We start from the raw sequence: 18,780 nt of genomic DNA, 5'->3' as shown, positions 1-18,780 counted from the left end.
AAAATTCACTTCTTGCTCAGCAAGAGGAGTTCTCTGCTGCTGCGTGACATCGTCTGCAAAGGAAAATCTGGGGAGTCATTTTTCCAGGGTTGAAAACATTTTACACATAAATAGTAAAATTTACTCTTTTTTTGTATTTATGCCGAACATCAAGTAAAAACACAGAGTACTATTGCACTATTGTCTAATGCAGTCCTTTTACCTTACTGCCTCATCTCATGCTCTTCTCCTGGGTTCTAGTCATATGTTCATCACAATTGTTTCTGTAATATTAGAACACTACGTCTAATACTTTTATATAGGCAAAACACTGCCCCTTTTGATGATAGGCAATTTATAGGTGGAAAGGCAGCTGAATTATCTATTAAGAGGAAAATGTAGCTTTATATAAAGAGGAACATAAATCTATTTAGAGTAAGATAGAGCTCTGCATAAGCATTACTCAATTCTAGATGGAGAAGAAATTGTTCCTTAATGACTTGGAAACATTTCTATCAAGAACGAAAACAGCTCTGCAAGGATTAAATGTATCGCTGTATTGAGAAAAAAACAGTTCTATAATGAGTAAACTATGTTCTGTATTACTCTGAACTGAGTGCATTTGCTGTAGAGTTGTTTTATTTAGTTCATCATGGAGTACACTATCATCATTTAGAGTAAAATAAAAACACTTTTTAAAGTAAAAATAACTCTCAATTTTACTCCAAATAGACTGGGAAAAAAATTAGATTTTCAGGGTAAAATTAAATCAAATTTGAGTAAAGTTTACTCAGGTAAATTTACTGTGTATAGGCTTAAACTGCTGGGGATCATGGCATATCACCCTATTCACTAATGCTAATATTAGAATGTTCCATCTTCTATCAATCATGGTTATTACTACTAATCCTTCACACACTGTTAAAAATATTACTGTCATTCTAGCCATATCCAAGACAATAGGTTAATGATGGATTTACAGTCAGCTTTATTCATTGTTGTTACTCTGTTTACCTCTCTCTTCTCTTTTGTTGCACTCCCTTTCTCCCGATTCTGCACCTCTCTCTTCTCTCTTTCTGCATCCCCCTCTATCCCTTTACAACCTAAACACAGTTCACAGTTTAGAAGATGGCCGTTCAACATCAGCGTGGTCCTGCTGAAAAGGGCAGTTTTTCCTTTCCATTGTAACCTTTCTATATGTAACTAAGTACTGAACTCATGGTGGATTCATGTTGGTTCTTTATAAATCATATTACAAAGAGTTCAGCCCATGCATCTAGAGATAACTTTGGTTCTGAATTAGCGCCATGCAAATAAAGACTGACAGATGGATTGATCAAAGATAAATATAACAAATGTATCATCAGATTCCTGAATTAATGGGACTCCTGAATGCCAAACTCATCACTGATAAGAACAATTTCAGCCTGTGTGCTCTATCCACAAAAGAAGGATTTTCTACTAACCCAGTGCTTGTACAACCCCAGTTCTGCTAGACTGATACCCTAAGGCAGGAATGACGACACATATCATCATCCAGGGAACAAGCCTGGGCCTGGGATTTCTATACTTTTGGGAATTTGCCTTTGCTTTGTTAACCTTGGCTGCATACACTTACTTTGGGATCAATTTAAGACAAAGGAAAGGGAATCATTAGGCAGGGCTTCTTTTTTGCTACCAAGGGGGGAGTGAGGGAACACTGATGTGAAGGGGTCTTAAAAGTTTCAGAAGTGTTTTACCCAAATTCTATGTGATTTAAAGCAGCTCTACTAAAATGATGAAGATTTAAGAAGTTGTCAGCGCTTTCCTCCAACATTATCCATGAATAATGCATTCAAGGATCACTTTTTGTGTCCCTGCAGACACATATGCAATACGGCAGATGATTTTCTGACAAAACACAGACTGTTTAGCAGATTTCTGCACTCTTGAGAAAAGAAAAAATAGATAGAAAAACGTATTAAAGTCCCTGTAAAGTGATAAAAAAATCAGTACTTTAGGTTTGTTGGATGGCAGGTCCCTGTGTTATGAACCACCAGGCCAAATTTCAGTCATTAAGAACATCTCTCCGTTTATAAAACTAAACTAACAGACATCTACCGGTAGTGGTCAGACACTTCAGCCAAGGAAATCCTAGGATTAGAAAAAAATAGCATTCATGACATTCAATAATTTAGGGCATTACAGTGACACACGTCACCAGCAGCCTTATGGAATAATAAAAACTTAAATAATGGCATTTATAATCTTTTCCTTAGAATAATAGCAGACCACAATGAATGTTTCATTCCCTCTCTGCTTAGCACAGGTCCTTCACTTTTTGATAAGTTATCACAGCACTAACAAGATATGCTCTCATATCTCTGCTCCTCACACACATTAATAAAACCAGTGCTAAATATTGCAAATATCACTGCATTGCAGGCTCTTGAAAAAATTATGATTCAAAGATTAGGACTGAGGACATAGGGGACCAGAGAGTCACATAAATATCTCTTCATCTAAAAGCGTTAGCCTAAATTCTCTCTATAATTCAGTGTTTTATCTCTAAAATAAAGCAGCTGTTATCCAGGGATGGCTCCTTTAATCGGGTCCCAGATGTTTTCTTTCAAAATATTTAAGCCCATAACAATGAAATGACTACCTAATATTTTATTAGCTGAAGCACAGATGGACTATGAGGAAAACCTAACCCCTAAAATCCCCCTATTAAAACAAAACAACCGGACCAACTATCTAATTTTCTGTAGCCATCCAACATACTTTATGTTCAGTATATGATTCATACTACAGGTCCCAAGGACAGAGGAATGTTATACCCCCCAAGAAAGTGTAGGGGAGACAATTTCATTAATAATAGAGTAGAAACACAGACAGAAACTGCAGAGTCATCACCTGCACTGTGATGGGGATATTATAGCATACACAAAGTCTGTACTAACCTCAAAACTGCATGTGTGTGCATGCTCATGCCCTAACTTTTAATGTTCTTGCACGCTATGGGGAGAAAGATAATCCCTCCTAACCTGGGATTAGACATGAGGGGAGACAAGGGAGATGGATTCAGGAATGCACTCAGTGTCACAAGCGATTATAGGCCGATAACATAGAAGATGTAGAAGATCTATACTGCAAATGCGATTGCAAGCTGAAATGGTTGGGTGGAAATATTAAGTGGAGGTACTCACGATGACCTGAGCTTATCTTGTTACATGAAGCAGAAATAACAAACAAAACACGCTTGTTGAGGTGCACTACAGACATGCAGTGAAACGGAAATATTCCTCTCTGCCTTTGAAAGAAAAAAATATTCCAGTCAGGTATCTGCTCTATGTGTTGCAGACCCATTCCACTACAAATCTGAATTATTGATTTTCATACTGAATGCACTTTACATAATAAACATATCCCAATGCCATTCAGAGGTGTACAAACTGAACAATCAATGATCTTTTTCTGCCTCTTTGTATCTCACTGAAGGAAAAAACAGAGAGGGTACTGAGTGCCTGCATGGAAAAAAACAAAAGCCACAGCAGCGTGTCTGTCAGGAGGAACATCCCTGATGCCGACTGACTGTCTGGAGGCAGACGGGGGATTCAGCTCCACAAACAACTGCTCGGGAATGCCAGAGCGTGTGTGTGCTCAGGTAAGCTCACCTGAATGCAGTGAACCTCAGGAGACAGGGGGAGGACTGGAGAACAGCAGCACACAGCAATTAACAGGCTTGAATGACAGCCCCCTCCCCAGCTAAATACACACACATGGATACACACATGTCCAGATACTAATTTTTTTTCCCAAACAAGACACTTCCAACGTAATTAAAGAAGTTTTTATGACCTGCACCTCTGTTTGTGCCTTTGCCATCCAGGTGTGATATTACAAAACAGTAAACAGACACCCAAAGATTAATACGTGTAATTTCACTTCCCTGTAATTATTCTTTTAAAGCTTTGACAGGCTTGACAAATACCAAGTCACACAAGCTGCTCAAAGAAAATAAGCTTTGCTATCTCCTTTGTGGCATAGGAAACTTAAATTAAAAAAAGCCACACGCTGGCAGCTTTTTCAAATGAAAGGAAGTGGAGACGGAGCAGAAAATGACAGCATATCCATGATTTTAAAGTTAGAGACCAGTACAAAGCCAGTTCTGCACAGCTATGAAGACATTTTTGTATTAGTTTACAGATTGTTCATATATAGCATATTAAAAAAGCAGTGTGAATCCTTCTTTTATTGTTACATATGCTGATTAAAACAAATCTGCATTTTGGGATGTGGCCTAATTGCCATGCTGTTATTTGCAGCAAAAAGCCCATCTGGTGTTTTTATGTTTCCAAGTCAACTGAGTGAAAAAGAGACTTCTATCACGTGTAAATAACAGAAGCATATTTTATCCGGCTTAAACAAATCCAATAAAAGTGAGCTTTCTTTTCCTTTAGAGCAGTTTCTATAAAATCAAAGAAGCTTAAAATTAAAGTTAACTCTTGCAGCCAGACTGTGCCAGTTGGAAGAGTAGGTGGATTTCAAAGCAGATGTACAGCACATCCAGAGAGCATCAGAACCTTTTAATTTTCTTCAATTTTGATATGCTGCAGCCTGATGCTAGGGTCGAAAAAAACACCTTTTAGTGACAGAGTGGCCAGATGGAAGCCTCTCCTCAGTGCAAAATGCATAAGAGCCCTCTTGGAGTTTGCAATAAACTCCACAAATAAAAAGTGCAAATTTTTTAAAAATTCAGTTTCCACTTTGTCATGATGGGGGGACTGAGTGTAGATTAAAGAGAATAAAAATACTTTTTTCTGACTGTAGCATCAGGCTGCAACATAATGTGAAAAGTGAAAGGGGTCTGAATACTTTCTGCATACACTGTATGTCAAAACCCTGGACACTACATTTAAAGTTTAAATGACACATGGAGCTGCACTGCTACCAGGAAGAACTCCTAGCAAGCCAAGACTGAGCTCTGTACCAAGACAATCTATCTGTCAGAGAAACTCTAAGCCTCAACAGCCAAAACAACCTTGTGGTCAGATGCTTAAGTGCCATAAGCATCTGGATTTAGCATAATGTATGGCTTTGCACCTTCTACTCACTGTCCCATTACAGTAAAACATGCCAGGGGTAAATCAGCGCCCCTCCCTGTGTTAAGTGGAAGTTGAAAGTCACTTTGTTGTTTGACTGACAAAGAGGCCTGTAGAAATCCTGTAATAATCATTTGTGTTTGGCACTAATCCCAGCACAGCAGACTCATTTTCATGCAGAATCAAAGTGAAAACAGGTCTTGTCAGTGGCTGCATCTGACGCTGAAATGGTAAGTCAATGAATCCATCAGCCAAACACAAGACAAAGGCAGCATTGACAAAATATATCAGATCCAGCAAACATTTTTCTACTAGTTTGGACAATCACTGACAAAACATTTAACCAGAACCAAAGTAGAATAATAAGCAATCCTCAAGTTCAAATCCTGTTAATGTGGCCAACTCCATAATTACATACAGTTGTAGTTGAACAATCAGTTCATCACAGCTGTTAGCCAAAACTCCAGTTATCCCAGCATGCAGCTGCAACATTTAAAGTAACTTTTCACCCTAAAAAAATGCCAAGTGCAGTTGGTAAATTTCCCAATGAACTTAAAGCGAGGAGGAGAGTGTTTTCCGCTGCTGAACATGACAGAGTGCAGCTGTGTGCCAGTGTACACCATCAGCTCCTCCCCAGCTCTACTGCTCAAAGAGCCGGAGGCTCTGTCTGGGGATTTAGGGCAGCCACCAGCACAGCTTAAATCTTATTAAAAAATGTTCACTGACTGCCTCACAAGCTGCAGTGCAGTAGGTGTCGAGTCCTTATGGATGGGTCATCCAACAAAACTTTTCATCAATTTGTCAAGTCTTTTATGTGCCACTATAAAGCATAGTTTCCCAAGATATATGAAGTGTCTGACCATTTTAATCGAACTGTTTCTTTCGTTTGAGGAACTTAATATGAGTGAGGATGAAATAAGACACATCCTGCTGTGAGACTGAATCAAAAAGTACTGTGAGACTTCCTCTACCAAGTATGTCATCCAGCATCAAGCCAGTGGAAAAAGTGACAGTGGGCAGCACAAAGAGATCCATGACAAATAACCCAATTGACACAATAATGAATGGACCAGCTGAACCTCGGTGAGTGAAAAAAAGAGCTCTGCATGGACTTTGCACTTGGCAGCAGCTCAGGTAGCACACTTTTATTCAATACTTGTGATAAGCAGTTGTCCCCTGCATATGTCATTGGTCATTAGCCCCCCATCCACCTGTTGTTATTGATGTTAACCTATTATTCAGCTGATGCCAGAAATAGTCCTGAGACGAGAGATGAGAAACTGTGTATGGGGGCCCTCTGAGGTGCTTGTGGGAAAAGAGGGCCCCTATTAGAGAAGTCCTTTGTGCTCACTCATCACGGCTGAAGGGGAGCAAAAAGGACACACTGTCAGGCACACTGCCTCTGCTAATCGGCAACACCGACGTGATAGCCTCAACCCAGCGCCTGAGCTGTGCCTGATTACGTATCTACAGTGCAAGGAGGGTCTGGACAAATTGCTCTACTAATTACTGACTCACTAAAACAACTATTACTTTCTAAATGAAGAGGCCCTTGCACAAATTATTGGTAAGGCTGAGCTTTGAAAATAGCAAATTAAGGCAAAGAGGATGCTTTTTAATGGTCTGCTCAACATATAGTGTAATATTAAGAATAGATTACTCACCACTGTCCTCAATGGAGAAGGAGAAGATGTCACTTGTAGCATTGTCACCATCCCTCAGAACATAGCATATGTTCATGTCATCGATTTCAGCTGAGAAAAGAAACACTTTGTAAATGTCATATCATACACCAGGAGATCACATCTCTCTCTCTCTTTATCTCTGTATGCATTATTACTACATGTAACTACCCGTGAATGTTTATGTGCCAGCAACAGTTGGGGTGAATTTAAGAAGGCTCAACTTGAACTGCTGTGAATTATTTCTCTATTCATTGCCATAATTGCTACTAGTGCTAGTTCTAGAATGATCTGTCTATATAGTTGTTCCTGCACACAGACCATTAACAATGAGGCATTGACAGCCTGATGCTGTAGGCTTACAACTACCTCAACATTACATCTATTATCATTGTTAGAGGATGTTAAAGTGAATCTAAGAGCAGCTCTGCATTAACTGTTATAATAACCAACATCAAGCCTCTCTATTTCATTATTACAGCTGCAAATGCTAATATTAGAGTGTTCATTCTACTATCAAACATTGCAATTACTGCTCAATCTTACAGGGATGCACAGATATTGATACCAGTATTGGGTATGGGTGCTAATACCAAGCCTAAGTACTTGTATTCATAAAATAGATACTGCACTCAATATCATCATAGCATGATGCTTGCCTCTCATTATTTGAGTAGGTAGGCAAAGTTAAAGTCATGTCTTGTTAGGTGATAATCAAAATGAGGATGCCAAAAGTAGAGCACACTGCAAACACTGCACTGCTAGAATGTCAAGAGGAGGAGTGACAAATAGGGTTGGGAAATCAATCAAAATTTAGATTAAATCACAATATGTCCTCCTGCAATGTTCAAATCACAGAAGATGGAATATTTCTTTTGACTGAAATGTGTTTCAAAATACCAGTTTAATACATCTTTTGAGGAAGAGAATGTATTTGCATGATGTTCTATAAACCATGCAAACAATCGAGAGTTAATATTTCTAGAATAATTTGCAAAAAATCCTGCTTTTCTTATTGTTTAATCTACCAAACATTGTGTTCATTAAAATACAGGATAATTTATTTGCTTGTTTGTTGACTAATGCATAAGATGAGGTAATTAAAAAATAATTGAATATTAAATCGCGATTGCAATACTGGGGGCAAAAATCACAATTAGATTTATTTTCCAAACCGTTCAGCCCTAGTAAGAAATATCTGATAAAATAAAACAGTATTTCTAAATGATGTTAAGAACTGTAGGAATTAAGTACTTATATACAGTACTGTGCAGATTTTTTAGGCATGTTCAGGCCAAACATTTAGGCTGAAGTAAGGCAAAGATGTTGCAAGTAAGCAGCCTGAGGGCAGGAAGGAGGGTGACACAATCATGGTCTGGCTCTGGATGTTGCATATTGCATATTACCCGGGGCATAGAAAAAAGTAACAAAGTCCACACCTTTAGGGTGGAGTGGTATGCACGGCCTTAGGCATTGGTTCCCAACATTGGGTCTAGGACCCTCTGGGGGGTCCTAGATATAAGAGGGGGGAGCTTTGAGGAAAAAAGGTGTGGTTGTCACGAGTCCCTAGCTGTGCTGTGGATTCCCCAAGGGCTGTCTCCAGGTGTACTACCAGGGGTGAAAAGGCCCGGTCAATAGAGATACCATCGAGCTTGACCTTTGCTTCCGAGCAACACACATGCAGAGCTTCACTTTAGCTGCCCCTTCCTCCAGCCCCAGGTTGTGACTATTGGACCATATGATGAATCCTTAGCACCCCACATGCCTAAAACACATGCACATGACTGTATGTACTTGGTATCACTGAGTAAGACTTGGCATTGGTGCATCTCTAAATACTTCACCTAACGTTGTCACTATCACTGGCATTATAGTCATATCCAGCAGCAAAGTTTAAGATGGATTGATGGCTATTGGTATGGTTTATTCATGTCTGGTTCAGCTCGAGGTTTCTACCTGTTATAAGGAAGGTTTACCTTGCTATTGTGGCTCTTTTAGATGTTGCTTACTGCAGAGCTTGTTGTGGATTAATAATGGGTCTTTATAGATAAAATCACAAAGAGTACAGCCCTCTTTATAAATCATCTATTGATTGATCTATTATCACTTTTAACACCAGGTGGGTAAATGTAATCCACTTGTTTCTGATAGACTATACATTTCAATAACAGGTTTTAAGTCTTACTTTAAAAGGCGGGGTGAGAATATTGGATAAAAGCCTAACTACACAATGTTGTAGATGCTGTAGAGAGAAACTGCTGTCTACAGAAGACTGCATATCTATTAGACTCCTGAAAAAGGGGCGCTATCATATTTGTATACTGTTTACCATCCTAAAAGTATGCACCAGACAGGACTGTCTTTGGCCCGGAAAGATTTCAAAGTTTACCGCCCTTGCTTTCTTCAATATGTGATGTCAAAACATTTCCCCTATGAATATACCAATACATCAAAATTCATGGCCACAATTTTAAATGCCCAGGAGATAGTGTATTCATTTACAGTCTGTTGACTCTAGTGAGAACTATTGAAATATTGAACAGGCCTCTAGGGGAAAGCATCTCACACTGACTCAGTAAATTTAAGCAGTGAATACAAGGAAATGCTCTGTGCAGTGGCTCTCCTAGGCTAATATTTGGCATTTACCAGGACACCTCTTTGTACTGCTTGATACACTCATGTTAGCAAAGCCAGTGGTCAGTCAAAGCCACACAGCTATTTGGAATGTTTGCAAGATCGATCATCATTTATGTTATTCCCTCGAGTTTTCAAAATATGTCTTTAGTAATGCACAAACCACCACCAGCTCTCTCACTAAGTGAAAACATTGAGCACAGTTTGAAAAATGTTCTCTAGTGAGAGGTGGTCAGCCAGAGGCACTGGCGTATTTCATCTCTGTAAATATGCCGTCTCTTGAGTCAAAACAAAAACCTTTGCATTTGAACTCAGCATTTTTTAAACACATGAGAGAGGGGGATGCATTCAGCAGCGTGAGTAAATCTTTAATTAGTTTGAGATTGGGCTCGAGAGGATTAAAAACAGACTTCAATGAGTTTCTGTAGTGCTTTACAAATCTATCAGCATGTAAAAGGATTACAAAGTTGTTTGAAATGCTGATCTCTTACCTTGTGTGAAGGTTGTGATTGTGGCATTTCCTCTGCCCAGGCTGATCAGGTAGCCGTGTTCTGGGGCAACGGTGATCCTAAAGGTCACAATATCCTGAATGCTGTCTCTGTCCTCTGCTTTAAGAGTCTTACTGGTTATCACAAACCCCAGGTGGCCGGTCTCAAGAAGCCTCAAAGTTGGGGCCCCTCTGTTGACTACAATTTGCGGTACCCCATTGTCAACTGGGATGATAGTGATCTTCATCACTTGAGGCCTTCGAGTCTCAAACACAGTGTCAGGGAAGATGAAGAAGTCTGTGTGAGTGCCATCAGTAACAGTGAAGGAGAAGCTGTCCTCTGCACTCTCTGTGCCATCGTGCTTGTAGCTGATCATGTTCTCATTCAGGTCCTGCTTTGTGAAAGAGGTGACAGGCAGGGTGTTGTTAAAGAGCAGGCGACCATGAACTGGGATTTGAGTGACTGTGAACTTCAAGAGGCGGTCAACAGTGTCTCTGTCTTCTACTGTTAGCTCAAACGGCGTGATGAGTTTGTTCTCTCCCTCAGTCACCACAAGGCCATGGATTGTCACTACGGGCTTTTTATTGTCGACGTCAGTGATGGAAATGCGGAAAGTTCGAAACACAGGGTTGTAGCCGTCAGTCACTTCAAACTCAAAGCTATCCATTTTCACCTCGTCGTCTGCAGTGTGGATGTAGTAGATTTTGTTTCCAGCCAGCTGGAGCTGTGTGAAGGAGGAGATGGGCATCCCTGGGGTGTCTGTGCACTCCAGGTGTCCTCTCATGGGAGCTCGAGTGATTGTGAAAACTAAGTGTTCATCTGGGCTGTTGAGGTCGCTTGTGCTGAGCAAGTCTGTTGTAAGAGTCACTCTGCCGCCTTCTCTGAGGGATACGCCTTTACTGATCACGTCAGGGAAAACCATGTCAATGCCCCCGACAGTGACATAGAAATATCTGTCGATCAAAGGGTTGATGCCGTCTGTTACATCAAATTTGATGAGGTCGCGGATCCCTTCTTGCCCGTTATGAATGTAGATTATCAAACCCTGGTCTACTTCACTCTGGGTAAAGTTCATTCCAACTGTGATGTTCTGTAATGCCCCAGATGGCGCTGTCCTCTGTAAAAACCCCTGACCTGGTCCGTAGCGGATAATATAAGTAAGCATTGAATCCTCAGAGTCCAGGTCAGTAGCTTTTAAAACATTGCTGCTTATAACTTTAACATCACCTATCTCAATTTCAAGGCCATCATTAATAGCCATCCTCGGGGTCTCGTCGTCCACAGGGATAATCATGACTATCACTGTTTTCTCTACACTGAACTTTCCATCTGTGAGAACAATATCAAAGCTGTCCTCTGTGGTCTCAGAGTCATCATGCTCATACACAATGCTGGAGGCCTCCCTGATCTGATCCAAGGTGAAGTTAGTGACCGGCACAGTGCCAGTAGTGAGCTGGTTGAGAATGAATCCATGCCTTGGGGGTTTGGTGATAATGAACGTGAGCTGATCAGAAGGCAGATCTGCATCAGCACCGTTCAGAATGGGAGTGTCAATGACTATGTTCATGCCCTCCATAACTACAAACTCTCTCATGTAAATCTCAGGCTTTTCATCATTAGCGGGAATTATGGAGATAGGGAAAAAGTGCCTTTCAGAGAAATTGATGCCATCAGAGCATCTGAATGTAAACCTGTCCTCTACCGGCTCCACTCCTTTGTGAATGCTTTGAACATAGTAAATGTGATTCTGTCTGATGTCCTTGATGGTGAAAGCACTGATAGCTGTACCAGACCTGGATTTCTCTGAGCCTGGAGCAGGGGAAATATTTTCCACATACCCTGAAGTGGGCTGGACAATGATTGTACAAAGGAGGTCATCACTGGGTGTGTCAACATCATCAGTGCTTATATGAAGTATTTGAATGACATTCTTCTCTCCCTCAACAACAGTGAACTGCGGCCCCACAAAGACCTCTGGAGCCTGGCTGTCCAGAGGTAGAATAGTTACATGTACTCTGACGCCTGTGATCTTATTCCCTCCAACCGTCCACTCATCAGACATGTCTGTCAGTGTGAGATTGAAAAAGTCCTCCTTTGTGGTCAAGCCTATTTCCCCACTGGTATGAGCATAGACTACAAAGCCGTTTATGATGTCTGCCTGAGTGAAAGTGCCAGAAGGGACACCTTTCACCAGGATTTCACCTAGTGAGGGAGGGTCCTCCACAATAAAAGTCAAACGGAGGTCATCAGTGTCCTCATCTCTTCCCTGAATCACATTACTTGTTATTTCTGTTGCTCCATTTTCCAGCACATCTATATAGGAGCCAATTGTACCAGCTGGGAGACTAATAGTTGGAATCTCATCATCAATCGGCTTCACACTAATCTTTATGGTAATCGGGACAACATGGACCCCATCGCTGACATCAATTTGAATCGAATCAGCAGTTGATTCATCTCCATTATGGATGTATGAAATTCTTCCATTTCCAATATCCTCCAGGCTGAATGTGTCTCCTTTCGTCATGTCGGTGAATACATACTGGATCTGGCCGTGCAGTGGAGGCTGAGTAACAGTGAAGGATATCTGTTTGCTGTCAGTGTCTGTGTCTGAAGTGTCCAGCTCAGCACTTGTTATGATATGTGTGCCGCGCTCAAGCACAGTAAATCCAGAGTTTGTTATTTGAGGTGGCTTGTTGTCTACAGGCTGTAAAAATATAGTGAAAACTCCTTCTTCTGTATTTCCAGAAAGATCCTCAACAGTGTACCTGAACTGCAAAACACGAGAGGTGATTCCCAGTTCAAGATCAGGCGGTTTGTAAGCTATTTTATGGTGGTTTATTTGTGCCTGGGTAAAAGTGTGGACTTCAGTGTCTGGCCTTTCAGTTAAAACCAAAGCTCCCAGTACAATCGGGCTGTTCTCATCTGTATCCGTCGGTGGCTGAATGATTGTGTACTTCAGATCCCGATCCTCCGAGTCCAGATCAGTGTAACGAAGGAATTTCCTGCGAAAGGAAGTAAGCTGATACTCGTGCACGGTCATTTGCAGAGTTGTGCCAGGGTACAGTTCAGGTGGGAGGTCATCGACAGGGAGGATTTTGATTATGAACGAGCTCTCACCTGATTGGTTTGGGGGGTCGTTGTCATCTTGCACTCTAAACACAAAGTGATCCATGACTGTGCCGGTGCTGTGGGGTCCAATGTGCTTGTAAAAGAGTTTACCGTCTATGATATCCTGCTGCAGCCACTCAGTCACTACTTTCTCATAGAGCTCATCCTCTGTATTGAACTTCCAGGTTGACGGGTCCTCTGGGGCCTCTGACTGACGCAGCAACACCTGCCCTATTTTAGAAAAGGGAGGTTCTATTGTGAACTTGATAGAGGAATCCTCTGAGTCGATGTCTGCTGCACTGAGCATGAGAGAAGAGATTGGCATCATTTGGTTTTTGAATAAAACCAAACCAGTGTTAGCGTTGATTATGGGGGGCTCGTCATCTGTTGGCACGACTGTAATGGGAAACAAAAACTCCACCTCATTGGTGCCATCTGTCATTCTGAAAATAATATTATCACTGTAAGTGTCACTGCCGTCATGTTGATAGATTACAACTCCAGAGTCCAGGTCAGCCGGGGTGAAAAATTTCCTCCTTGAGCCCAGAACAGTCAAGTCTCCATGCCTCAGCCCATCAATAACAGTGATTCTCACTTTGTCTAAATTGTCCTCATCGCTGATTTCCAGGTTCTGCGAGCTGGACAGAGGCCTGGACTGGCCCTCGTACAGTAACTGGCCTGTATTTCTAGTGACTACAGGGGCTAATGTGTTCATGGGCTTAACCACAATCATGAAAGCAAAAGGGTCTGACACCGCCCCCTCTGTGTCCACCACCTCAAATTCAATCTGGAAAATCCGCTCAGTGTCTGAATCCACAGCAGGGGGCTTGTAGGCGATTTTCAAGTCTTTGAGGTCTCCTTGGTAAAAAGTGGTTATTGGTAAATTCCTATCATCCGTGCTCACTATATAGCCCTCCTCAAAGGACAGCGTGGATGTGATGTTGAAAATTAATTCATCAGGATTAGACTCAACATCCTCTGCTGCCAGCATATCCATGGTTATGGCTGTCATTACAAACTGGTCCACTTCCATCATCATCATGGCAACAAAGCTGGGCTTTGGAGCAGTGTTCTCCTCTCCACCTTTAATCCTCACCAAAATTTGGAAAAATTCCTGCTTGAGCAAATTGCCTTCCTTATCATTTAACTCCACAAGCATGGGAATGTAATCTCTGTTGGGTGACTTCAAAGCAAAAGTGTGCTGATAGCGAATATTCATTTTAATAAATTCATCACAGTCCACCATTGTTCCCAGGCTGTCCTGATCCACAAGTTTCCCATACCTGGGCAGCACGCTGCTGCTGGACAGAGAGGCTATTTTGCACTGCTGTGCACCTCTATCATAGGTGAACTCTAAAATCCTCCTGTCGATGGGGTTGCTGATGCCGAGGAGTTTATCTACAGAGAGTGGCATGTTTTTGGTGAGGACTTCCAGCTGTGTGAAAATTACTTCTACCTCCATCATAAAGGGGATGATAATTGTATCCGTTTGAGTGTCATACCTCAGCTGTAATCTCACTCTGTCCCTCGGAGGACTCCTGGAGCCAAAGTGGGAATACTTCACGTCGTTGGGGCCAAATTCACATGGAAACTTTTTCGGGGACAGGTGTCCGGGTCTTTGGGACAAGGGGTCATTGTCCAGTACTGTTATGCTGCATCTATCGCCAGGCTGAACTTGAATAACCAAATCGTTGATGGGATCAATGAAAACTGATCTCCCGAAAGGCACGCGGATCCCGTTATTGGCAACCAATATCGTGTCCTCTGAAAGCTCGGACCTCAGTGCGTAAGATAATCCATAGCTGTCAAAAACCTGCGCAACTGCATCACCTGTCAGAATCACAGCGAGCAAGAAAAAAACAGCGCCAGTCCTTTGCAGCAGCGGGGGGATAATCCAAGCCATTTGTAGTGTTGAACCACGGAGAAGACACGCTGAACTTTGCGCATACACCCCTATGAACTACGTATGACGGTTAAAGTTGCAAAAATATAACATCAGAGTTGGATAATTGAACGCACCTTTGGACACTGAGGTGCACCATTCTCTCGCAGCAGCTGCACACTGATAACCTAAACTTCATACTCCTGCTATGCTGGAGTAAGGAGAGTTACGCCCTCCTCTCAGCCCATTGGTTCATGTCTCCGCTGGAATTCGTATGTCAGGTTGTAAATGGACGTTGCCTGTGTCACTTTGCGAGGACAAAACGGTGCCGCGTGGGGCTACACCTCTTCAGGTTAGAAAAGGTGAAGAAAATGGTAAAACAATATCATGTTAGTGTTAAAGGATACATGAATACGCAGCATTGTAATAGGAAAAATAATTGGGTGATAAAGATTACATGTAAAACGCTAAACATATTTTTGAGACATTTAGAATTACTCCACATTTGTTTTAAATCTTTAAAATCCACTCATTGCAGAGCATTTGACCACAAGGTGAAAGGATAAGAAGTAGAAAGTGTCTTCACTCTGACTGGGGGAAAAGCTTTGTCTCCCTCTCCTGGTTTGAGCTGCTGAGGAGAGAGGATGCTGCACACACACTTCATGACAGCCAGCACACACTGCCCTCATACAACATGTACGAAGTATGGCTATCAAAGAATGAGACTGAGCCTTTGAGGATAAAACCACGAGACTCAGTCAGTGTTAAAGGTTGGGCCACGCACAGCTGCAGTAAGTTTCCATAAGTGACGTCTTTAATTCACTACTAGCTACCGATAGAAGTGCACGTGCTTTTGTTAAGGCGCCAGAATATGATTAGCTTAAAAGTTGAGCAACGCATAAACTTGAAAATATTGGTGAAACTGAACAAAACAGCAGCTGAATCTTTTTTTTTTTATACATTAACTGAGGTGTATGGGGAACACTGTATGTCATGTGCACATGTGTTTGAATGGCACAAAAGATTTTGTGAAGGCAGAGGATGTCCAAGATGATGAAGCTTAAGGGCACCCATGTGTATTTTTTGGACCTTCCAAGCTTTTACTGAACGTGGAGGACAGCGGCTAGAATCGGAAACAGGGATGGGAGAGCTGGAGAGAGACATGCGGGACCGGATTCAAACCTGCTGCATACATGAGGTGTGCCTTAAACCACTAGACCACCTGTGTTCCCAGTTTGTCTAATTTTACATGAAAATTAGACGAACTAGCTGCATATGCAAACATAAGGAGATATAATGTGTATGCAGTCATGCACAACAGCCACAGAGAGGGAACACTGCAGGAATATGACTGTCACACAGTGCAGCCAATCAATGTGGCCATAATACAGCTGCTCCTTTCGACAGACTGAACCCCACATAATAGCCCTCAGTCCACTTTCACAGCATGAGTCAAAAGTTCTCCTTATTGCATTCACCTGTGACAATGTCCTCCTTCCTGCTATGCTGCTCCCTCATCACTCAGGACCTCCATGTGTCAGGCACTTCCCCCAGCAGAGCATTCTCCTCTGACTCCTGACAAGCCTGGTCATGATCTCTCTCTCTGCGCTGCTCATCTGGAGAAGCAGTGTTGATTTAGAGGACACCCACAAAGACATTGTGGAGCACAGCAGGACAGGACAGAATGAATCATTTATATTAAAAGCAAGCACAGTGGGCATTGCTGCAGATCCAGATTATAACTACTTATTTTTCAGAAAAGGTTGGGAGGATGCATGTCTATAGGGGAGTCTGAGAATTGGACGGGATTTCGAGACATGCATTTTTGCTCCTATATGGGGTTTGCCCTGTTTTCACACAAAGTAGGGAAAACATTCGATTTCTCTAACACAAGTGTTGCATTTATTGTACCGAGCTACTGGCATGGCTCTGTATGTTTGATTTACTTCACTGTCTTTGTATATATAAGATGTACACACATACCTTTGCTCCCCTGTCAGTGCATCCCAAGGGCTTTACATTGCCTGAAAGAGTTTGACTTCAACTGTGCTCAGTCCCCTCTGATCCCTTTGAGATGATTTTCATTCCATCCACAAAGATGCTGTTGCAGCCATTGTGTCTGCACCTTCCTAGCTGTGCATTTATGGTATACAAACTGTGTCTCAGCTGGCACGTGTTGAAATCTGTACACAGTAGCTGCCATAACAAAGCGTGCGGTTGAGTTGCACTGGACACTGTTGACAGGGTCCAATTATAAATATAACCAAGCAAACTGCAAGGCAAACCCCGCAGGCCTTGACAGCTCCTAGTTACAAGAGAAAATGAAAAAGAAGATGAATAGAACCCTCTGACAGCAGCCACGGCAGAGGGGGAATTGGATCAGACCCAAACCTTCAGGCTTATTTTTGAGGCAAGGGAAGTTTGATGATGTTCTGTCAGATCACATTTATATCAAATTTATTGTAAGTGACCAATCCTTCCCAGCAGATAGAAGTGTCTACACAGGTGTGTAGATGATTTGCTGTACACGATGAGAGGAAGGTTACCTTAAATGCAGAGTACTCCTTGATTTTCATACATTTTATTCGAATAACAATAGAATATCTTTGGCAGTTCTTTTCTAAAGTTTTCTCTCTGCTGACTGGAACAATTGTTCAAAGCTGTTTGTTCAGAAGCTCAGTTATATTGTGGCTGCTAACACCCAGAAACTCAGTTTGTTTAGCTTTGTGGGGGCTTTGGTGAGAGCTAAATATACCTCTACCAGCAGGCTAAAGATAAAGACTGCATAAAAAACAATGAAAACATATTTTAGTAAATGCATCCAGAGGTGGTTTCAGTAATATGGACGCCACAGGCAAAGACAACTATGAGGCCTTTTCCGTTTAGTTAAAAGCAGTGAATGAAAAAATATTAAGAAGCATCTTTTATCAGGTAATAAAGCCAGGACAACAGGATGTAGACACAGTTAAAATATGAATACTTAAATACCCCAAAGTACTAGTGCATAACCTCTGTGAAGAACATCATAACCTCAAACTCACAACACTGATATAAACTACATGGACAAGTATTCAATTATGAATTCAGGTGTTTCAATCAGACCTGTTGCCACAGGTGTATAAAATCAAGCATCTAGGAACGTAGTCTCCATTTGCAAACGTGTGATACAGAATGGGTTGTTCTGAAGAGCTCAATGACTTAAAGCATGGTACTGTGGTGGATGATTCCTTTGCAATAAGAACATTTGTGAAATTTCATCCCTGCTGGATATTCCACAGTCAGTGAGTGAGTGTAAGTGATATTATTAGAAAGTGGAAGCATTTAGGAACAACAGCAACTCAGCCACAAAGTGAAAGACCACATAAAATCACAGAGCGGGGTCAACGGCACTAAGGTCCATGGTGCTTAAAAGTTGCCAACGTTCTGCTGGTTTTCTATAGCTGAAGGGTTCTGAACTTCGACTGGCATTAATTTAAGCACAAAAACTGTGTGGTGGGAGCTTCATGAAATGGGTTCCCATGGCCAAGCAGCTGCATGCAAACCTCATGTCACCAAGTCTAATGCCAAGCGTCAGATGGTGTGGTGTAAGACGGAATGACACTAGACTGTGAAGCAGTGGCCCCTTAGCTCCAGTGGTCATTCTGAATGCTTCAGCATACATAGGCATTTTAGACATTGCTATGCTTCCAACTTTGTAGCAGCAGTTTGGGGAATGCCCTTTTCTATTCCACCATGACTGTACCCTAGTAAACAAAGCAAGGATTGTAAAGACATGGATGAGTTCAGTGTGGAAGAACTTGACTGGTCCAGCACAGACCTCAACCCCCTTGTGCACCTTTGAGATGAATTGGAACAGAGATTGCAAGTCAGGCCTTCTTGTACGAATTCAGTGCCTGACCTCATAAATGCTGTACAGAATG

General features: G+C 41.8%; 1 protein-coding gene across 1 annotated transcript in view; it reads right to left on the bottom strand.

Moving 5' to 3' along the window:
* The window catches only part of frem2b (FRAS1 related extracellular matrix 2b), a 90,280-nt gene extending 75,269 nt beyond the window's left edge, over positions 1 to 15,011 (bottom strand). The window contains exons 1-2 of the mRNA XM_041797031.1: positions 9,871 to 15,011; positions 6,728 to 6,817 (exon numbers count right to left, since the gene is read on the bottom strand). Coding sequence (XP_041652965.1) covers positions 6,728 to 6,817; positions 9,871 to 14,881 — 5,101 coding nt within the window. The 5' untranslated portion in view covers positions 14,882 to 15,011. The remainder of the gene's footprint in view (positions 1 to 6,727; positions 6,818 to 9,870) is intronic.
* Between the last annotated feature and the right edge of the window lie 3,769 nt (positions 15,012 to 18,780).

Source organism: Cheilinus undulatus, linkage group 2, assembly GCF_018320785.1.
Source record: "Cheilinus undulatus linkage group 2, ASM1832078v1, whole genome shotgun sequence".
NCBI classification, from domain to species: Eukaryota; Metazoa; Chordata; class Actinopteri; order Labriformes; family Labridae; genus Cheilinus; species Cheilinus undulatus.
Note: the sequence above shows the minus strand (reverse complement) of the source record. Positions and strands in the feature narration are given on the sequence as shown.